The sequence below is a fragment of the Ruditapes philippinarum genome, unplaced genomic scaffold (genome assembly GCF_026571515.1).
Source record: "Ruditapes philippinarum isolate M1 unplaced genomic scaffold, ASM2657151v2 ctg4336_1_1_1_1, whole genome shotgun sequence".
Classification (NCBI taxonomy): domain Eukaryota; kingdom Metazoa; phylum Mollusca; class Bivalvia; order Venerida; family Veneridae; genus Ruditapes; species Ruditapes philippinarum.
Genome location: NW_026860585.1, coordinates 115,592 through 139,896, shown reverse-complemented (window position 1 = coordinate 139,896; position 24,305 = coordinate 115,592). Strand labels below are relative to the sequence as shown.

Below are 24,305 nucleotides of genomic sequence, written 5' to 3'. Positions count from 1 at the left end.
CAAAGCGTTTTTTTTTATTCTCTTGACGCAGACGACCTTTTTGTTAAAGCAAGTACATTGTAATTATATTTGTCAACAACCAAGTTACGTTTACTTATGTGTAATTTTCCTTATTATGTTGTTAAATTGTATAGAGCTATATACGTTTTGTATTTACTGCCTTTTATTGTAAAAGAATGACGTCAAAGTGCCTGTCTAAAAGAAGTATGCTGATATATTTCCTCAAAAGCAAATGTAACATGCTAAACAGTTAAAATCCTACCTAAAATGTTTAGCGCCATATAGTTAACCTGGAAATTCTTTTCTGTTTACGTACTATATTCTTGATTGTATCATAGTTTGGGGACCTTTCTGTTGAAAATGTGTCAGGGTTAAATCGTATACATATACATGCACAGTGCGTTAACTGGAGTGCGGGTATTAGATACCCGCACTCCAGAGCATGCCCATTGATTGGCTCATTTTTGCTGGGGTTTACATATTGTGACGGCAGAGAAAGGGAAAGCGACAAAAATATCATATTCAGATGTTCGTTTATTTGTTCATTTTTGCCGGGGTTTCATATTGTGACAACAGGGAACGTGTTTTTATGTTTGACTATGATACAAAAGAGAAAGAACACCAATACACTCGGTAATCTGATTAATACTCGGGGGGCTACGCCCCCTCGTACAAATCAGATAACCTCGTGTTTCGGTGCTCTTTCTATTACGTGTTAAATAACAGAAACACTTCATAACATAATGGAAACAACATAACTTTACCGTTTTTTTTATTTTATAAAAATAATTAAAAATAATTCTTTAGATATATATGTATCATAAAAACGCATTAATTGGTCACATCTTATATCCTATATCCTTTTGTGTATTTTGTTGCAATTTGAATAAGATATACAGGAACGAGAAAGGAATGGAAGTGTGGAATACAAGACATGCCAATAAACAAACTGTACACTATAGTTGCACTTCTACAGTCCTGAAAATTCCACTCTGTTAATTTATGGCCGTCGTATTTATGTCCGTCGGCCGCCGTGAGACAAGTGTCCTGCGAAGGTGACATGCGCCTCAGGAGAAGTTTGTCAACTGTGTTCACAAAACCTCTCTGAAAGCTAAAGCCTGTATTGGAACATTTTTAAATGATCACAACTTACAACGGAATTTCAAAACTTTCGAAAAACGCCGAAATCCAGCACAACTTTAACCAGCCTCCGCCAGTCAACACTTTGAAAAACTTTTGTGAATGTATGTTTTAATTATACAGTCGACTACGTCCAGTTTACATTATTTACCTCCAGTGTTTGTTGTTCCATACGCATACAGTAAATACCAGTCTGTGTCCATGTCGAAGAAGTTACTCGCACTGGGAGCAGCACGTTTCTTGCGGCCTGTTACCGTATTGAAGGTTTTACGCCTCAAAAACGAACATTTCAACTGCCCATTACTATATGATGTATTGATAGCAGACAATCCGTACTGGTTCTGTTCAAATTGATTAAAAGAAACGGCTTTCATCAGATTTCAATATACAAATGGGACTTTATAACAATATGTTATCGTTTCGAAAGTATATCAAATGTTTAGCAGAGTTTAAGTTTATTTAAATATACCAGCTTTAGATTTAGTTTCTATCAGCCACCTATTCTAATGTAATGTTTTGAATAAATAACATTTCAATACCTGGAAATTGAACCGTAATTGGTCGGTTTATTTCTAGAAATATATTCATGTATTAAAAGAATGCGCCGGAAATGAGAACAGGGCGTGTCTCCCATGGGAGAGATTTTTTCCGTGAGAATTTAACTTAAATGAGAGATCCCATTTGATTTTGTCAAACCCCATATATAAATTAAAATTGATAGAAACTCCAAACTGAATTCTCTCTTTCTATTTAAAGTAATTTTCTTTTGCTCTTTTGCTATTAAGATTCAAGTAAGACCCAATCAAAAGACTCGCTTCTTTTAACTACTTGAGAGACAAACAATGCTATGTATAGAAACACAATCTTTATATCTACTTTAGTAAATATTGTTCGACTTTATTAAAGATATCTGTGAACATAATGACCTCTGATTACAGTACTACAATGAAAATTGCATGTGCCTTGAACTTACATTGTTAAAATAGCCCGTGATGTACAGTGCTATTTATATTAGCCTGTCGCTCATGGGTAGGTTATAAATCTTACTTGTGGTTTGATTTCTTCCCTCATAAGGCCAAATGTCAAAAAGGCAATGATAAATCGCGGTGTCATCAGATTTTATATAAAAACAGTAAGACAAAAAATATGTAAAAAAATATACCTGATCTAGTCGTACGTTATTTTTCCCCGAATTGTGAGAAACGTAGATATTAGATGTGCCACTAGTGGAGAGACATTCAAACACACTGTCATCGCCCTGTATTAGTTTATACAGAATTCATTTTAGTCTGATTGTGTAAGAAGCTACAATATAAGCCTAAATACACACACGAATGACTTTCTGTAACCAACCAATGCAAAACATATACTACGTAAACTATCTTGCTCAAGTAAACAACGAGCTTGTCCATGGCGAAGTTTGAACCCAAGTTCTGAGATGACTAGTCCTATGTGTTAACCACTTAGCAAGATTTCAGATACATTTAATAGCAATATATTTATATCAAAACAATAAATAACAATAAATAATACCACGTGTTAAAGCCATAACATAACATTATTTTGGAATAGTTTTTCTTAAATTTGACAGTATAGAATAATCCATTATCAATTATTTGAACTGTTATGCTGTATTTCTAAGCTGTATTTCTAAGACTACAAAGTTTTCTACTTGAAAAAAATTACAATATCCTTAGTAAAATGTCCATCAATTGACTTCAAGAGTTATGCTATTTTAAGTTACCATTTTGGTGTCATCTGAAAGACCTATGGCACAGTAAGGATCTGTCTCGCTTCTCGCACATGTTAGCGTCAGCTCTATGTCACTTCCCTTTTCTATCCACGTGAGAAGAAAATTACACGTGTCGCCCGAGCAATCGTGAAAACATCCAACCGTCTTGCCGCACTCGCTGTCTTTCTGTACTGTCTATAGAAAAAATAAAATGTAGGTATATATTATGTAAGGTGAAACACAGGCTATCCCCATGTGACAAATATAACCATGATGAAGATTCTATATGAAACAATGTTTAGTATAAATATACATAATGAGCATGACTTCATGAAGTTGAAATTAATTTTGAATTTGTGAAGAATTCCAGAATTTGAAATGTCACCACAGGTCTGTCGTATGTATCTTATCTCACTGCACTTAAAATAGTGATCTGTGACTTTCTTATTTATAACCCGTGTGTACCCTTTACCTATATTTAAACTGTGACTAAATTTTTTAGAATGGTGGCTGATTTAAGAAAATTCGTGGTTTGCTTTGGTTTTTTTTTCATAACAAAATGCAAAAATGTGAAAACACAAAGATATGAAATGTCCAACTTTGTCGTATCTTCCTGAAATTGTATTTTCGAGACGAAATATGCGAAAGATCGACACAAGAAAGGTAAAATATAACATATAAAATTCATTAGCCGTATCATTGCTTTTTCATGACGAAAATTAAAAAAAGGGAAAATACAAGGTACGACAAAGTCGATTTTGTCTTTTCGCATTGTTGAATTTCTGCTTTTTGCATACGTGCATTTTCGCTTTGTTGTGGCATTTTCGGATTTCAGTTGCACTAGCGCATTGCGGAGAAAGCTTACACAATGTGATTGAATATGAATGTTCTTAATTGTTCATATTCTTAAAACCATTGTAATTTCAGTAATAAATAAATTTATTCATGCGGGACCATATGACACAATTATGTATTATATATTTGCAACGCGAGGATGTAAAAAAGCAACAAGACAAAATCAGAATTTACGTAAATGCCACCATGCAAAGATGCAAAAAAAGGAAGAAAAAAATAATGCGAAAAAAAAGCTAAAATACGAAAAGACAAAAACGTAAAAATGCAGACACAACAAATTTTGCATACTTTTGCTTAAACCTCTGTCGTAAAGGCAAAAATAAAAAAAAATGAAATGGCTTAAATTGGCAACCGTATTTGAAAGTTGTTATATTTTAAAAGACAAAGGTTCTGGAACCATTCACAGGCGGTCTTCTGTGAGATCGAATACTAAAAATAATAAGAACATAAAGCAAGAACAGAGTCCTGTTTTTTGTAAATGTGTCCCGCTTAATAACACTTATGTTAAAATGTTCTAAAGCAAAATTGTAATTGACGTTTGTATTGGTAAAAACATGATAACTGCATTACAGAGATATATTAATGCTTCAGGTTATGCTTTTAAAAAATGTAAACAAACACACAGAAAAACAAACAACTACGAAGAAATTTAGATTAATGTTCTCTTTTTAAGTTTTTCTACAAAATTGAAAAAAAACAAGCTGGTGATGTCGATGATAATTCATAATTATGATAATTATCACCATTCCTTTAATTTCAAAGATGTGGTTATGATAATGATGATGGTGGGTAATATCGACGATGATATTAATGATGATCACCACCATGGTTATATTGACGACGACGACGATGATGATGGCGATGATGATGATGATGGTGGCGATGGTGGTAATTTTGGTCATGACAATGATGATAATGATGATGATGATGGTGGTGGCGATGGTGGTAAATTTGACCATGACGATGATGATGATGATGGTGGCGATGGTGGTAATTTTGGTCATGACAATGATGAAAATGATGATGACGGTGGCGATGATGGTAATTTTGACCATGACGATGATGATGATGATGGTGGCGATGGTGGTAATTTTGGTCATGACAATGATGATAATGATTATGATGGTGGCGATGGTGGTAATTTTGACCATGACGATGATGATGATGATGGTGGCGGTGGTGGTAATTTTGGTCATGACAATGATGATAATGATGATGATGGTGGCGATGGTGGTAATTTTGACCATGACGATGATGATAATGATGATGATGGTGGTGATATTGACGACAGCGATTATGATAATAATGATGATGGCGAAAATATCTGCGACGACGATAATTATGATGATGTTTATAATATCGACGATGTAAATGTTAATGCTGGTTAGTGAAATGATTAAAATGCTATCATTATGGTGGAGGTATTGAAAATGATAATCATTTGATTGTTATACCAATATAAAGATCTATGTATGATGATTTCATGAAGACTATACCTTAGTGGTAATAGCTATGACAAGTGGTCGTTTTATAGCGATGTCGACTGTGCTTTGAAAATCTGCTTTTGCCGTGGATACAAGTGGTGGTGACGTGTGATAGCCGATAGCTCCTGCAAAGTAAAAGCATTTTTCGTATATCATAATTACTAACTCTTTAAACATAAATTAAGTTAAATTAATAAACATTAAACCCTGCACCATTTTGACTATCTCTCCAATCAAGACAATGTCACTTGTGCTTACAGTATCATCCAAGCTTAATAACTGTGGATTGATTCCACATAATTACCTAAAGCTGTATTCATGGTACGAGCTATGTACGTTTTGCCAGCGTTTGCTGGCGTTTGACAAAGGCGTTCCATAACGTTAGTGTGTACAGCACAACTTTAACCAGCCTCCGCCAGTCAACACTTTGAAAAACTTTTGTGAATGTATGTTTTAATTATACAGTCGACTACGTCTAGTTTACATTATTTACCTCCAGCGTTTGTTGTTCCATACGCATACAGTAAATACCAGTCTGTGTCCATGTCGAAGAAGTTACTCGCACTGGGAGCAGCACGTTTCTTGCGGCCTGTTACCGTATTGAAGGTTTTACGCCTCAAAAACGAACATTTCAACTGCCCATTACTATATGATGTATTGATAGCAGACAATCCGTACTGGTTCTGTTCAAATTGATTAAAAGAAACGGCTTTCATCAGATTTCAATATACAAATGGGACTTTATAACAATATGTTATCGTTTCGAAAGTTTATCAAATGTTTAGCAGAGTTTAAGTTTATTTAAATATACCAGCTTTAGATTTAGTTTCTAAATATATTAGCCACCTATTCTAATGTAATGTTTTGAATAAATAACATTTCAATGCCTGAAAGTTGAACCGTAATTGGTCGGTTTATTTCTAGAAATATATTCATGTATTAAAAGAATGCGCCGGAAATGAGAACAGGGCGGTGTCTTCCATGGGAGAGATTTTTTTCCGTGAGATTGTAACTTAAATGAGAGATCCCATTTGATTTTGTCAAACCCCATATATAAATTAAAATTGATAGAAACTCCAAACTGAATTCTCTCTTTCTATTTGAAGTTATTTTCATTTGCTTTTTTGCTATTAAGATTCAAGTAAGACCCAATCAAAAGACTCGCTTCTTTTAACTACTTGAGAGACAAGCAATGCTATGTGTAGAAACACAATCTTTATATCTACTTTAGTAAATATTGTTCGACTTTATTAAAGATATCTGTGAACATAATGACCTCTGATTACAGTACTACAATGAAAATTGCATGTGCCTTGAACATTACATTGTTAAAATAGTCCGTGATATACAATTCTATTTATATTAGCCTGTCGCTCATGGGTAGGTTATAAATCTTACTTGTGGTTTGATTTCTTCCCTCATAAGGCCAAATGTCAAAAAGGCAATGATAAATCGCGGTGTCATCAGATTTTATATAAAAACAGTAAGACAAAAAATATGTAAAAAATATACCTGATCTAGTCGCACGTTATATTTTCCCGGATTGTGCGAGACATAAATATTAGGTGTTCCACTAGTGGAGAGACATTCAAACACACTGTCATCGCCCTGTATTAGTTTATACAGAATTCATTTTAATCTGATTGTGTAAGAAGCTACAATATAAGCCTAAAGACACACACGAAAGATTTTCTGTAACCTACCAATACAAAACATATACTACGCAAACCTTCTTGCTCAAGGAAACAACGAGCTTGTCCACGTGTATATTCTGAGATGACTAGTCCTTTGTTTTAACCACTTGGCAAGATTTCAGTTACATTAAATAGCTATACATGTATATTTATTTTCAAAACACGTGTTAAAGCCATAACATAACATTATTTTGGAATAGTTTTTCTTAAATTTGACAGTAGGGAATAATCCATTATCAATTATTTGAACTGCTATGCTGTATTTCTAAAATTTATTTATATATATAAATACAATGTAATATAAAATATATTCATCATGATGAGATTTTTCGACGAGGAAACCGAATCTTTATGCTGGAAAAATACAAATAAGAAATAGCGGTCAAGTTGGATTCATATGTTTAAAGTCTTTAAGTAACCGAAATATCACGCTTTGTTACATTCACGGTTACTTAGCTATAAAAATAAAACATTCATTATTCATGACTATGGACCATTCAAGTAATAAGGATTTTAAGTTCTAACAACAGTGTATAAGTCTCGTTGAGACTTTGTAGGTTCACCTTTTTTCTGGACAAAGTTTTCTACTTGAAAAAAATTACAATATCCTTAGTCAAATGTCATTCAATTGACTTCAAGAGTTATGCTATTTTAAGTTACCATTTCCGTGTCATCTGAAAGACCTATGGCACAGTAAGGATCTGTTTCGCTTCTCGCACATGTTAGCGTCAATTCTATGTCACTTCCCTTTTCTATCCACGTGAGAAGAAAACTACACGTGTCGCCCGAGCAATCATGGAAACATCCGACCGTCTTGCCACACTCGTTGTCTTTCTGTACCATCCATAGCAAAATAAAATGTAGGTAAATATTATGTAAGTTTAAACACATGCTATCCCCGTGTGACAAATGTAATCATGATGAAGACACTATGAAACAATGTTTAGTATAACTATACATAATGAACATGAAAAGAAACCTCAATAACTATATGGCATGAACATGAAAAAAATAAACTATCCCAGCAAACACATGACGTTGTTTCAACGTTGCTCAGAAGTTAGAGTCCGACGTTGGATAGACGTTGGAATTTAGTTGTATATGAAAGTTTTTTAGACGTCAGAGTCCGACGTCAATCCAACGTCATAAAATGACATAAATCCAACCTCTTTTCAACGTATATACAACTACTTTCCAACCTATTCCCAACGTGAATCCAACCAGTTTCCAACATGATTCCAACCAGTTACTGACGTAATACCAACTAGTTTCCAACGTAATTCCAACCAATTCCCAACATAAATTTGACCTGTTTTCATTAAATAACTCCCAAATAAAGAGAAAATACAAAACTTTCTATACTCAAAAAGTGATTTTATTATTTTAGAAAGTGATCATAAAAACAATTAAACAAAATGTATAACACAGTTTCTGATTTATCTATTCATGTAAAACTTAATATACAGTAAATATATATTTCCAACACATTTGTTTAACATCACAAAAATGACTGACTTTTAATCATTTATAGTGATAATAAAATAAAGTTTGATATTTATAAATTGTATATAAACTATTAAAATTAAAAAAAGAGTTACATGTCTTTTCAAAATTGAACTTCAACATTTATCAGACTCTTTCAGTCAATACAATAATACACATTTTGTAATCCAAAATTATAACAAACAACAGTCAACAAATCATTTTCATATAAAGGTCTACTATACAGTGTTAACTATTACAATATATGTCAATTAAAGTATTCATGTTTACAACATGCTTAAAAAGGTTTTCTTTTAAATAACTCATAGAAAATGGAAATCATGGAAAATAAAGCTTTCTTTTGCAGATGATTTCATCGGTAACAAATCTGATAAGTGAGGGAAAATATTCCTTTCTGTCAAAATTAAGTGTAACACACAAAACAATAAATAAATATTCACATTTAAAGAAAGAAAGTAATTTTTTATCTTTATTCTTTCAAAACTAACTTAAATATATTAAATTTGGAGATATACTCCTCCATGTGAATAATTCTGGTATACTAAACGTCCACCACTGGATCCTGATTATTTTCATCTACGAAGACACTGTGTCAAACTTGTTTTGAGGTTGAACTTGTTTTTTTTTTCCTTGAAACTGCAAAAATGAAACAGAAATAAATAGGTGTACATAACAACCAAAATGGTCAATTAATATTAAATAAAAATAATATTATCAATTACCCTAACATATCATAAATTGAAATCAGACGTCGATTGATGATGTAGAACACTCAAAAACTGTAACTTCAAATATATGTAATTTGCAAAACAGTAACATGTAAAGGTGCAAATTCAATCATAAGACATTTTACGTTATTATAATTTTACTTTTGATGAACAGTTAATTATGACAAAACAGAAATAACAGTAAATAACAAATCAAAATCCATATATTACCTTAATTTGATGCACTTATCATTCTTTTTATGTCCAAATGATGTTTTCTGTCGACTGTTGTTCATGTATACAATCTTATCAGCTAATTGTCATCACACAAAAATTAAGTGTCAGTCTATAAAAAAACAAAACCCAATGATTATTGACAAAAAGTTAAAAATTTACTTTGACAGTATACTTATGTATTGATAGATCCCTACTTTGACCTTTTACATGTAGATCTATTTGAATAGAAATAGATTAAATCTCAAATATTGACAGGTGTTCCTTTGTTAACAAATACATTGTGGTGAAATACCTATTGTTATCTAGTCTACTAATCTGATAAATCGAATTAGAGAGATTAAGGTCATGTAGGGATCTTGGCTTAAAATGACAACACAAATAAAACAAAAAGTTTGACAGAATTTCATACAATTTATATATCAATTGAATCCCAAAGTACGAGTTAAATGAGGGCGAATCAGACTACATTAATTAACTGGTTTAGAACTGAGATAATTGAATATCATGAAAATATAATTATATTCTTAATGTAACTAATAATTTTTCAGTTATTATACTATGCATTTTTATCTACCATCAAAAATATCACTTACTTTTCACTATGCAAATTGTCTTCCATGATGTGCATAATGTCCTTCCTTTGCCTTTGTTTGAATTTGAAAACAAATTGTTGGTGTAGCCTCGTTTTGAAATTCATCAAGTTTCCATTATTTTTTTTCAATTTATTTAAATGAAATACTAATATTGTGCCTTTTTATGGTCTAGTATAACAACAATTTTAAAAAAATATATACAATGGATGTGAAAAAAAATGAATAACAAAATTCGAATGATTATATTGACCTGAAATCAGAGCCACCTATCGGATTTATAAATCAGAACAAAGGGAAGTAACTCAATCAAGACTACTATGTTGGATTACACTGAAATCCGACGTCGTATCGACGTAATTCCAACACGTTGATACGACGTCGCAAATACAACGTTGTTTCAACGTTGTATTTAGGATTTTGACGTCGTGACATAAATTCAACTTAGATCCAACGTTGAAACAACGTCAGGTGTTTGCTGGGATACGACATGAACATGAAAAATAACTTTTAGTCATCCTATATATTGACCAAGATAAAATAATTGTACTTTTCAGTCTTTTTTTTATCTCTCTTTCACACACTGAAAGTCTGTTGTAGAAAGATAATTAAATATGATTAACATAGTCCATAAAAAATGAAAAATATATAAAATTAAAAGTATCGTAAACTTTCGTATAAAATCATAATATATATTTGAAAAGATATTTCTTTCATTATTGATCATACCGATGCTATTTAGATTATACTAGGAAAATACGAGGTGGAACACATGGTACATATTCCGGATACCGGAAAATAGCCTGGGTTACCATGGATGATGGTCATCACGCACATACTTTTTGTATGTCAAGTAGTACAAGTAAAATGGTTTCCTGCGGGGAACATTTTTGATGATATAAAGATATTTCATTTAACTAACTTCAACATTGTTTGGGTGGGTGGATAAATAAACGTTTGTATCAGGAATATAGTTGACAATAATCGATCAATATAGAAGAAGGTCTTTGGAAACTGGTGACCGTTAATGACCGGAGAAGGTCGAACATAAAACAATTATTTCTTTTTAAGAAAATGATTAAATAGGCCTACCATTTTATGAATAATTCCGAGCAAAAAAAAAAAAAGAAGAAAAAAAGCAAACACACATGTTTTCGCAGAAAACATCTCTATTTATTATGGCAGATGCCACTACGAATATTTTAATTTTGTAGATTTTCAGTATAAACAATTTATTGTTTGTAACATTTTGAGATACATATTAAAGAAACATTGATAATTTTCAAACACATTATTCAAGTTTTTCCACCTTAAACGGTATTATAATTATAAAAAATTAAAAATATCACGTAATAGTTTTTTGTTCTTAATTAGGTGTAATTCTGACTTATTCCCTAGAGGATTATCCGTAACGTACCGGCAAACGGTATTTAGCCAGGTTTTCGAAAAGGTCAATTAACCAATCATGTACGGTTTACAGATCACATGCTCCTCCATGTACCGAAAACAGGTCACGTGCTCCTCCATGCCTCAAAAGTTAAACGCGTACCAATACCCTGCGGTCTCCAGACCGCAGGGAATAAAAAAGAAAAATGGAGACAAGTACTTTAAGACACTACCGAAATCTCTAAGACAGTATTTTGATCAATTTCTAGGTATTTGAAAATACCGCATTTTTTTTATTCAATCATAACTGTTAAATAGACGTTTTAACCACATGTGTAACGGATATTATGAAATAGAGGTATGGAAAAATATTACGAAAAAGGCTATATAAACATAATTATTTTGATTTTGCAAAAAAATGTAACAAACGTAAATTAATCAATCAATCAAAAATGTTCTTACCGCTGCCTCACTTAAAGTGATACCCACTATTAAAATGCACGTGAAGGAGATAACATAACTCATTTCGTTCTTGAACACGAGATATTTCCTGATCATTATTGCCCACATAAAATAACCAAGTAACACTTTTTCATGCACTTCTTAAATAGTAAGATATTCAAACTTTCTGTTCAAATTCTATAAGGGAACCATATAATTTGAAGTATGTATAAATCAAACGTGCATGTATCTACGAAAGACCGGTGGGGACATTTCAACTTCATGAATTTCCGATATAAGTATTCAACGCACGGAATTCAGGAATTCACGCTTTCAACTTAATGAATTTATTATTTTAACTTCACGAATTCACGATTTCAAATTTATGAATTCACGATTTCAAATACATGAATTCAACTTCATGAATTCATCTATTGAACTTAACTGCAACATTAAGAAAAAAACTATTCCAAAAATATGTAATGTGGTACTTTTGTCTCTTTTAAATACAAAATAATTTATTGGTCAGATGGAAAGTGAAGTTCACAAAGTTAAAATCGAGAATTTACGAAGTTGAATTCGTGAATTTCAAAACGTGAATTCGTGAAGTTCAAATGGTGAAGTCGTGAAGTTGAAATCGTGAAGACGTGTAGCTGAAACTGTGAATTCATGAAACTAAATTGGTGAATTCATTATGTTGAAATCGTGAATTCTTATATTCTGTATGTTGAAATCGTGAATTCATGAAGTTGAAATTAATTTTGAATTTGTGAAGAATTCCAGAATCTGAAATGTCACCACTGGTCTGTCGTATGTATCATATCTCACTGCACTTGAAATAGTGATCTGTGACTTTCTTATTTATAACCCGTGTGTACCCTTTACCTATATTTAAACTGTGACTAAATGTTTTAGAATGGTTGCTGATTTAAGAAAATTCGTGGTTTGCTTTGGGTTTTTTTCATAACAAAATGCAAAAATGTGAAAACACAAAGATATGAAATGTCTAACTTTGTCGTATCTTCCTGAAATTGCATTTTCGAGACGAAATATGCGAAAGATCGACACAAGAAAGGTAAAATATAACATATAAAATTCATTTGCCGTATCATTGCTTTTTCATGACTAAAATTTTAAAAAAGGAAAATACAAGGTACGACAAAGTCGAGTTTGTCTTTTTGTTCATTGTTGAATTTTTTGCTTTTTACAAACGTGCATTTTCGCTTTGTTGTGGCATTTTCGGATTTCAGTTGCACTAGCGCATTGCGGAGAAAGTTTACACAATGTGATTGAATATGAATGTTCTTAATTGTTCATTTTTTCAAACAATTTTAATTTCAGTAATAAATAAACTTAATCGTGCGGGACCATATGACATAATTATGTGTTATATATATGTACGTGCGTAACGGGAGGATGAAAAAAAGCAACAAGACAAAATCCGAATTTACGTAAATGCCACCATGCAACGATGCAAAAAAGGAAGAAAAAAATAATGCGAAAAAAAAGAGCAAAAATAGGAAAAGACAAAAACATAAAAATGCAGACACAACAAATTTTGCATTCTTTTGCTTAAATCTCTGTCGTAAAGGCAAAAATAAAAAAAAATGAAATGGCTTAAATTGGCAACCGTATTTGAAAGTTGTTATATTTTAAAAGACAAAGGTTCTGGAACCATTCACAGGCGGTCTTCTTTGAGATCGAATACCAAAAATAATAAGAACATAAAGCAAGAACAGAGTCCTATTTTTTTTGTAAATGTGTCCCGCTTCACTTACGAACTTTCGCTATACGTATATGCAGTATTTCGATAGAGCGGAAGTCAGTGCGCGAGCATGCGCTTTGCCATATCTCGTTCAGTTACCGCTCACGTTTTAAACTCGGTTGCTATGAAGCGACACTAAGTGTACATGGCTTTTACAACTAAAATATCAGACAAACACATTAAAACAATACACATAAACTACACAAAGTTGTTTTCCATATTAGTATTTTGCATTTGAAACTGATAGTCAAACAAATATCTCAATATTCTTACCGATTTAATGTATTGTTTACATGTGATGACAGCAACGCTGTGTGTTAGATTACTTTCGGTTCAGAAAATTCATTTGTTTACCATCAAAACTCATATGTTTACCAAAGGAACCATATATAGATAGAAAGCAAATTAAACAAAGGTAAAGAAAAAATTGTCCGTTTCTGAACAAAAAATCGAATAAATAAATACAAAGTCTTTTTAAAAGGTCCCTTCTTTGAGTTCATTTGAAAGGGGAATAATTTGGTGGAATTTTAGACAGGGAAACAGGGAGTTATCTTTCATGGCTAGGGAATATGGCCGACTGAAATCATGCAAGCAAGTTTGTAAGTGCGCTTAATAACACTTATGTTAAAATGTTCAAAAGCAAAATTGTAATTGACGTTTGTATTGGTAAAAACATGATAACTGCATTACAGAGATATAATAATGCTTCAGGTTATGCTTTTTAAAAATGTAAACAAACACACAGAAAAACAAACAACTACGAAGAAATTTAGATTAATGTTCTCTTTTTAAGTTTATGCGAAATTGAAAAAAACAAGTTGATGATGTCGATGATAATTCATAATTATGATAATTATCACCATTCCTTTAATTTCAAAGATGTGGTTATGATAATGATAATGATGATGGTGGTAATATCGACGATGATATTAATGATGATCACCACCATGGTAATATCGACGACGACGACGATGATGATGATGATGATGATGGTGGCGATGGTGGTAAATTTGACCATGACGATGATGATGATGGTGGTGGCGATGGTGGTAATTTTGGTCATGACAATGATGATAATGATGATGATGGTGGCGATGGTGGTAATTTTGACCATGACGATGATGATGATGATGGTGGCGATGGTGGTAATTTTGGTCATGACAATGATGATAATGATTATGATGGTGGCGATGGTGGTAATTTTGACCATGACGATGATGATGATGATGATGATGATGATGATGGTGGCGATGGTGGTAATTTTGGTCATGACAATGATGATAATGATTATGATGGTGGTGATATTGACGACAGCGATGATGAAAATAATGATGATTGCGAAAATATCTGCGACGACGATAATTATGATGATGTTTATAATATCGACGATGTAAATGGTAATGCTGGTTAGTGAAATGATTAAAATACTATCATTATGGTGGAGGTATTGAAAATGATAATCATTTGATTGTTATGCCAATATAAAGATCTATGTATGATGATTTCATGAAGACTATACCTTAATGGTGATAGCTATGACAAGTGGTTGTTTTATAGCGGTAGCGCTGATGTCGACTGTGCTTTGAAAATCTGCTTTTGCCGTGGATACAAGCGGTGGTGACGTGTGATAGCCGATAGCTCCTGCAAAGTAAAAACATTTTTCGTATAATTATCATAATTACTAACTCTTCAAACATAAATTAAGTTAAATTAATAAACATTAAACCCTGCACCATTTTGACTAACTCTCCAATCAAGACAAAGTCACTTGTGCTTACAGTATCATCCAAGCTTAATAACTGTGGATTGATTTCACATAATTACCTAAAGGTACAAGCTATGTACGTTTTGCCAGCGTTTGCTGGCGTTTGACAAAGGCGTTCCATAACGTAAGTGTGTACTAGCCGTTGACAGCGTTTGTCAGTGTGAGTCAGCAATACAAGCTATTGTCAGCATTATTTTTTTCTCTTGACGCAGACGACCTTTTGTTAAAGCAAGTACATTGTAATTATATCTGTCACAGCCAAGTTACGTTTACTTATGTGTAATTTTCCTTATTATGTTGTTAAATTATATAGAGCTATATACGTTTTGTATTTACTGCCTTTTATTGAAAAAGAATGACGTCAAAGTGCCTGTCTAGAGCAAATGTAAGATGCTAAACAGTTAAAATCCTACCTAAAATGTTTAGCGTCATAGTGTTTACCTGGAAATATTATTCTGTTTACGTACTATATTCATGAGTGTTAAATAACAGAAACTCTTCATAACATTATGGAAACAACATAACTTTACCGTTTTTTTATTTTATAAAAATAATTCTTTAGATATACATATATCATAAAAATGCATTAATTGGTCAACTCCTATATCCTATATCCTTTTGTGTATTTTGTTGCAGTTTGAATGAGATATACAGGAACGAGAAAGGAATGGAAGTGTGGAATACAAGACATGCCAATAAACAAACTGTACACTATAGTTGCACTTCTACAGCCCTGAAAATTCCACTCTGTTATTTCATGGCCGTCGTGTTTATGTCTGTCGGCCGCCGTGAGACAAGTGTTCTGCGAAGGTGACATGCGCCTCAGGAGAAGTTTGTCAACTGTGTTCACAAAACCTCTCTGAAAGCTTAAGCCTGCATTGGAACCATTTTTAAATGATCACAACTTACAACAGAATTTCAAAACTTTCGAAAAACGCCGATATCCAGCACAACTTTAACCAGCCTCCGCCAGACAACACTTTGAAAAACTTTTGTGAATGTATGTTTTAATTATACAGTCAACTACGTCTAGTTTACATTATTTACCTCCAGTGTTTGTTCCATACGCATACAGTATATACCAGTCTGTGTCCATGTCGAAGAAGTTACTCGCACTGGGAGCAGCACGTTTCTTGCGGCCTGTAACCGTATTGAAGGTTTTACGTCTCAAAAACGAACATTTCAACTGCCCGTTACTATAAGATGTATTGATAGCAGACAATCCGTACTGGTTCTGTTCAAATTGATTAAAAGAAACGGCGTTCATCAGATTTCAATATACAAATGGGACTTAATGACAATATGTTATCGTTTCGAAAGTATATCAAATGTTTAGCAGAGTTTATTTTATTTAAATATGCCAGCTTCAGATTTAGTTTCTAAATATATTAGCCACCTATTCTAAATAAATAACATTTCAAAGCCTGGAAGTTGAACCGTAATTGGTCGGTTTGTTTCTAGAAATATATATTAAAAGAATGCGCCGGAAATGAGAACAGGGCGGTGTCTTCCATGGGAGAGATTTTTTCCGTGAGATTGTAACTTAAATGAGAGATCCCATCTGATTTTGTCAAACCCAATACATTAATTAAAATTGATAGAAACTCCAAACTGAATTCTCTCTTTCTATTTGAAGTAATTTTCTTTTGCTCTTTTGCTATTAAAATTCAAGTAAGACCCAATCAAAAGACTCGCTTCTTTTAACTACTTGAGAGACAAACAATGCTATGTGTAGAAACACAATCTTTATATCTACTTTAGTAAATATTGTTCGACTTTATTAAAGATATCTGTGAACATAATGACCTCTGATTACAGTACTACAATGAAAATTGCATGTGCCTTGAACATTACATTGTTAAAATAGTCCGTGATATACAGTGCTATTTATATTAGCCTGTCGCTCATGGGTAGGTTATAAATCTTACTTGTGGTTTGATTTCTTCCCTCATAAGGCCAAATGTCAAAAAGGAGGCAATGATAAACAGTAAGACCAAAAATATGTAAAAAATATACCTGATCTAGTCGCACGTTATATTTTCCCGGATTGTGCGAGACATAAATATTAGGTGTTCCACTAGTGGAGAGACATTCAAACACACTGTCATCGCCCTGTATTAGTTTATACAGAATTCATTTTAATCTGATTGTGTAAGAAGCTACAATATAAGCCTAAAGACACACACGAAAGATTTTCTGTAACCTACCAATACAAAACATATACTACGTAAACCTTCTTGCTCAAGGAAACAAAGAGCTTGTCCACGTGTATATTCTGAGATGACTAGTCCTTTGTTTTAACCACTTAGCAAGATTTCAGTTACATTAAATAGCTATACATGTATATTTATTTTCAAAACACGTGTTAAAGCCATAACATAACATTATTTTGGAATAGTTTTTCTTAAATTTGACAGTAAGGAATAATCCATTATCAATTATTTGAACTGCTATGCTGTATTTCTAAAATTTATTTATATATATAAATACAATGTAATATAAAATATATTCATCATGATGAGATTTTCCGACGAGGAAACCGAATCTTTATGCTGGAAAAATACAAATAAGAAATAGCAGTCATGTTGGATTCATATGTTTAAAAGTCTTTCAGTAACCGAAATATCACGCTTTGTTACATTCACGGTTACTTAGCTATAAAAATATAATATTCATTATTCATGATTATGGACCATTCAAGTAATAAGGATTTTAAGTTCTAACAACAGTGTATAACTCTCGTTGAGACTTTGTAGGTTCACCTTTTGTCTGGAAACACTTCGTGTACAAAGTTTCCTACTTGAAAAAAAATTACAATGTCTATAGTAAAATGTCTTTCAATTGACTTCAAGAGTTATACTATTTTAAGTTACCATTTCCGTGTCATCTGAAAGACCTATGGCACAGTAAGGATCTGTTTCGCTTCTCGCACATGTTAGCGTCAATTCTATGCCACTTCCCTTTTCTATCCACGTGAGAAGAAAACTACACGTGTCGCCCGAGCAATCATGGAAACATCCGACCGTCTTGCCACACTCGCTGTCTTTCTGTACCGTCTATAGCAAAATAAAATGTAGGTAAATATTATGTGAGTTCAAACACATGCTATCCCCGTGTGACAAATATAATCATGATGAAGACACTATGAAACAATGTTAAGTATAAATATACATCATGGACATGAAAAGAAACCCCAATAACTATATGGCATGAAAATGAAAAAAAAAATAAGTATACGATAGAACATGAAAAAACAACGTTTTACTCATCCTATATATTGACCAAGATGAAATAATTGTACTTTTCAGTCGTTTTTTATCTCTCTGTCACACACTGAAATTCTGTGGTAGAAAGAGAATTAAATATGATTAACATAGTCCATAAAAAATGAAAAATATATATAAAAATTCGGAAAGTATCGTAAACTGTCGTATAAAATCATATTAATATCTATTTGAAAAGATATTTCTATCGTTATTGGTCATACCGATGCGATTCAGATTATAAAATACGAGGTGGAACACATATGGTACATATTCCGGATACCGGAAAATAGCCAAGGTTACCAAGGACGCACGTACAAAAAAAATGGAGACAAGTACGTTAAGACACTACCGAAATCTTTAAGACAGTATTTTGATCATTCTTTGAACAATTTCTAGGTATTTGAAAATACTTCATTTTTTTTATTCAATCATAACTGTTAAATTGACGTTTTAATTACATGTGTAACGGATGTAATGAAATAGAGGTATGGAAAAATATTACGAAAAAGGCTATATAACCATAATTATTTTGATTTTGCAAAAAAAAAAAATAAAAAAAATAAAAAAAAAATAATAACAAACCTAAATTAATCAATCAATCAATAATGTTCTTACCGCTGCCTCACTTAAAGTGATACCCACTATTAAAATGCACGTGAAGGAGATAACATAACTCATTTCGTTTTGGAACACGAGATATTTCCTGATCATTATTGTCGACATAAAATAACAAACTAACACATTCCCATGCACTTACTTAAATAGTAAGATATTCAAACTTTCTGTTAAAATTCTATAAGGGAACCATATAATTTGAAGTAAGTATAAATCAAACGTGCATGTATCTACGAAAGACCGGTGGGGACATTTCAACTTCATGAATTCCAGATTTACGCTTTCAACTTAATGAATTCATTATTTCAACATCACGAATTCACGATTTCAAATTTATGAATTCACGATTTCAAATGCATGAATTCAACTTCATGAATTCATGTATTGAACTTTACTGCAACATTTAAGAAAAACTATTCCAAAAATATGTAATGTGGTGTTTTTGTCTCTTTTAAATACAAAAAAAATTATTGGTCAGATGGAAAGTGAAGTTCAAAAAGTTAAAATCGTGAATTTACGAAGTTCAATTCGTGAATTTCAAAACGTGAATTCGTGAAGTTCGGGTGGTGAAGTCGAGAAGTTGAAATCGTGAAGACTTGTAGCTGAAATTGTGAATTCATGAAACTGAATTGGTGAATTCATTATGTTGAAATCGTAAATTCTTATATTCTGTATGTTGAAATCGTGAATTCATGAATTTGAAATTAATTTTGAATTTGTGAAGAATTCCAGAATTAGAAATGTCACCACAGGTCTGTCGTATGTATCTTATCTCACTGCACTTGAAATTGAGATCTATGCCTTTCTTATTTATAGCCCGTGTGTACCCTTTACCTATATTTAAACTGTGACTAAATATTTTAGAATGGTGGCTAATTTAAAAAAATTCGGGGTTTGCTTTGTTTGTTTTCTTCACAACAAAATGCAAAAATGTGAAAACACAAAGATATGAAATGTCCACCTTCGTCGTATCTTCGCGAAATTGCATTTTTGAGACGAAATATGCGAAAAATCGACAAAAGAAAGTTGAAATATAACATATAAAATTCATTTGCCGTATGTTTGCTTTTTCGAAAGGAAAATACAAAATACGACAAAGTAAAACAATGTCGAGTTTGTCTTTTCGCATTGTTGAAATTCTGCTTTTTGCATACATGCATTTTCGCTTTGTTGTGGCATTTTCGGATTTCAGTTGCACTAGCGCAATGCGGGAAAGTGACACCAATGTACTTAACTATATGTTCTTAATTGTTCAATTTATTCAACACCCCTCTCTCCAATACTTCATTAAAAATACAACCTTAATACGTGCGGACCATAGCACATAATTATTGTATTATACTGACGTGCTAACCGCGAGGATGAAAAAAAGCAACAAGACAAAATCCGAATTTACGTAAATGCCACCATGCAACGATGCAAAAAAAGGAAGAAAAAAATAATGCGAAAGAAAAAGCAAAAATACGAAAAACAAAAATATAAAAATGCAGACACAACAAATTTTGCATACTTTTGCTTAAACATCTGTCGTAAAGGCAAAACAAATGAAATGGCTTGAATTGGCAACCGTATTTGAAAGTTGTTATGTTTTAAAAGACAAAGGGTTCTGGATCCATTCACAGGATCGAATACTAAAAATAATAAGAACATAAAGCAAGAACAGAGTCCTGTTTTTTGTAAATGTGTCCCGCTTAATAACACTTATGTCAAAATGTTCAAAAGCAAAATTGTAATTGACGTTTGTATTGGTAAAAACATGATAACTGCATTACAGAGATATATTAATGCTTCAGGTTATGCTTTTTAAAAATGTAAACAAACACACAGAAAAACAAACAACTACGAAGAAATTTAGATTAATGTTCTCTTTTTAAGTTTCTGCGAAATTGAAAAAACAAGTTGATGATGTCGATGATAATTCATAATTATGATAATTATCACCATTCCTTTTATTTCAAAGATACGGTTATGATAATGATAATGATAATGGTGGTAATAATGACGATGATATTAATGATGATCACCACCATGATAATATCGAGGACGATGATGATGATGAAGATGATGATGATGATGGCGATGGTGGTAATTTTGACCATGATAATGATGATGATGATTGTGACGATGGTGGTAATTTTGACCATGATAATGATGATGATGATGATGGCGATGGTGGTAATTTTGACCATGATAATGATGATGATGATGATGATGATGGCGATGGTGGTAATTTTGACCATGATAATGATGATGATGATGATGATGATGGTGGCGATGGTGGTAATTTTGACCATGATAATGATGATGATGATGATGGTGGCGATGGTGGTAATTTTGACCATGATAATGATGATGATGATGATGATGATGGCGGCGATGGTGGTAATTTTGGTCATGACAATGATGATAATGATGATGATGGTGGTGATATTGACGACAGTGATGATGATAATAATGATGATGGCGAAAATATCGGCGACCACGATAATTATGATGATGGTTATAATATCGACGATGTGGATGGTAATGCTGGTTAGTGAAATGATTAAAATGGTATCATTATGGCGGAGGTATTGAAAATGATAATCATTTGATTGTTATGCCAATATAAAGATCTATTTATGATGATTTCTTGAAGACGATACCTTAATGGTGATAGCTATGGCGTCAATAAAGTATATTTTAGGCAATATAATATTAAACAAATTGTGCGAATATTTCAATAGTGTTTTGGACATTCCAGAAAATACAAATTTGAGGGTTATTTATATATTATTAACTTACAGGATGTATAATTATATACAAACATATTGCTCTTTAATTTTGTATTACGAGTTGTATGACAACTTAACATTTGTGGATGGCTCTTCTTTCTCATTACACCGACTCGTACCTGTTGATCACGAAGCAGACGAAGGTGTTGATGTTGATTCTTTAATTGTGAATGCTGATGCTAATGATTATACTGACGCATATGTTATTGTAAATGATGTCGTCAATTTTGCTGATGATGGTAATGATGATGAAGGTAATGTTGATAATGTTTATGATGTTGATGATAATGGTGATGATGATGATGATGATAGTGATGATGATAGTGATGATAATAATGATGACTAGAAGGTGGGTGGAGGGAGATCAAATTACAGGATAACATGTGATAACTTTAAATAAGCTCACTTTACTTCGTTACCTATAGCGTACCTACCCCGGAGCCAATAACATCACAATGTATTCGTTTATAAAATGTTAGCCGTTTAGGCGAGATAAAACATGATCACTTGAAATTTTATCTACCACTCAAAACCCATAAATTACAAGTGCATTTATAATACTCCTTCTAATTTATTACAGCTATTTCTATTGATGATTTATCCGGAAATAAATCCATCTGATAGGAAAATATATGTAGATCAAAATAGTGGAGTACAAATCCTCCGTTATATTTTATAACATGTAATTGTTGTAAATATTGTATCTCACCATTTGAATCATGACTTCCTAAAGCTATTCATAGATTAAGAGTCGGGCCTGCGTCTGCACATCTTTTGAAGAAATTTACGAAATAGTAAAATTAGAAGAAATATAGAGTATATAATAAACGAAGAGATGATGATGCTGATCTTGTTGTTGTTGACATAACGATGATGATGTTGTTTATGACGTTGGTGATAGTGCGGATTCTGTTGCTGTTTCTGTTGTTGTTTTTGTTGTTGTTGTTAATGATGATGATGATGTTGTTGTTGATGATAATGATGATGATGATGATGATGATGATGATCTTGTTGTTAGAGTTTCCTTTCGGACAGAGAACTGTTTGTAGCTGCTATATTTTATCAAAAACGTGTTTACTTGTGTTATTGGCCCAATACATCAACTAATGAAATATTAAATGATTGCGTGAAAGGTTCGATTTTTATATTAACAAAAATACATACATGACATTTTAAGATATATCTTAAATGGAAGGAAGATCATTTGATTTCTATTTTCCTTTTAATTTTCCATTTATGACATTCACCAGTATATAATGCACATGCTTACATTTGAAGTGTACCATTAGCTGCGAAAGACCGCTGGGGACATTTTAACTTCATGAATTCTTAAATGGAAGGAAGATCATTTGATTTCTATTCTTCCTTTTAATTTTTCATTTATGACATTCACCAGTATATAATGCACATTGTAACCAATAGACTTGCAGCGTTTGCATCACGTGGTATTCCAGAAAAAAATATTATTGAATCCAGTCTTATCCATTTAGCATTATTTTCATTTTCAGAGTCCAAAATATCCACATAAAATTCATATTGTTCATATTGTACTCCATCTAAATAAAACGTTTACATTATCCTAGTAAAAAATCTATATAAAATCCATATTCTACCCATGGCCTCTTTTTCATTTTCTGAGTTCAAAAATCCTTATCAAATTTATATTCTACTCGGAAAAACAAAGTGTAAAAATGTGGTGGTGTGAAATAAAGGAGTCATTATGAATACAATACTTATTGTAATGAGTCTCGTAAACATCTACACACCCTATATTTGCCTCAACTATTGCCTATTCCAATATAGGTTTGACAGCTGCGTACTAGTCTCGTAAAATTCAGTATTGTACTCAAAGATATACATAACTTCTTGATTTTAAGGTAATTACAGGTAGTTATTATACAATGCTGAGTACTCGGTAAAAATGAAAACTAGGCTTGCGTTCATTGAACACCGCCCTTCCATGATGATGTTGTTTTTCATATTTCATAGAGTACAATGTGGATTTCATACAATTTTACTCAGGAAAAAAACGAGATTGGGTCCAACATTAAATTATATTGGAACATTACTTGGTGCAAATGCTGAAAGTTCATTGTTCACATGCTGTTAGTTGTGAAATAAAACAGTATACCATTATGATATATACAATATAATTCCTGGTGATTTATTTGGTTCGGGATCTGTTCTTTTTTCTTTATTTTTTTTTGGAACACAATTTCTCATAGATTTGTTTTGATTTAGAGTACTAGTGCAATTTCGCAATTCCTTACTGAAACTCTTAACTTAGCCAACAAGGAAATCATAGTAAGCAAAAAGGAAAAGAATATCTTTAAAACTAAAAGCTGAAACTG

At 32.2% G+C, this 24,305-nt stretch overlaps 4 protein-coding genes across 4 annotated transcripts; 2 read left to right on the top strand and 2 right to left on the bottom strand.

The window, feature by feature from the left end:
* Positions 1 to 950: 950 nt before the first annotated feature.
* Positions 951 to 7,748, bottom strand: LOC132712693 (uncharacterized; the record flags this gene model as incomplete). Its single annotated transcript, XM_060695107.1, has 8 exons — positions 7,566 to 7,748; positions 6,724 to 6,819; positions 5,705 to 5,894; positions 5,224 to 5,336; positions 2,885 to 3,067; positions 2,303 to 2,398; positions 1,292 to 1,481; positions 951 to 1,118 (listed from the first exon to the last, which is right to left on the bottom strand). Coding segments are annotated over exons 1-8 (1,219 nt in total), but the record flags the coding sequence as incomplete, so codon positions are not given.
* A 6,371-nt stretch (positions 7,749 to 14,119) lies between these two features.
* Positions 14,120 to 14,945, top strand: LOC132712692 (aspartate and glycine-rich protein-like). The gene is made up of 2 exons (XM_060695106.1): positions 14,120 to 14,133; positions 14,414 to 14,945. Exons 1-2 carry the CDS (start codon positions 14,120 to 14,122, stop codon positions 14,943 to 14,945), a joined length of 546 nt encoding a protein of 181 aa, XP_060551089.1.
* Positions 14,946 to 15,047: 102 nt separating this feature from the next.
* LOC132712691 (putative ferric-chelate reductase 1) lies at positions 15,048 to 19,309 on the bottom strand. Its single transcript, XM_060695105.1, has 5 exons — positions 19,181 to 19,309; positions 18,173 to 18,355; positions 17,316 to 17,411; positions 16,347 to 16,533; positions 15,048 to 15,175 (listed from the first exon to the last, which is right to left on the bottom strand). Exons 1-5 carry the CDS (start codon positions 19,286 to 19,288, stop codon positions 15,048 to 15,050), a joined length of 702 nt encoding a protein of 233 aa, XP_060551088.1. The 5' UTR covers positions 19,289 to 19,309.
* A 611-nt stretch (positions 19,310 to 19,920) lies between these two features.
* LOC132712690 (prostatic spermine-binding protein-like) lies at positions 19,921 to 21,717 on the top strand. The gene is made up of 2 exons (XM_060695104.1): positions 19,921 to 19,932; positions 21,223 to 21,717. Exons 1-2 carry the CDS (start codon positions 19,921 to 19,923, stop codon positions 21,715 to 21,717), a joined length of 507 nt encoding a protein of 168 aa, XP_060551087.1.
* The last annotated feature ends 2,588 nt before the right edge of the window (positions 21,718 to 24,305 follow it).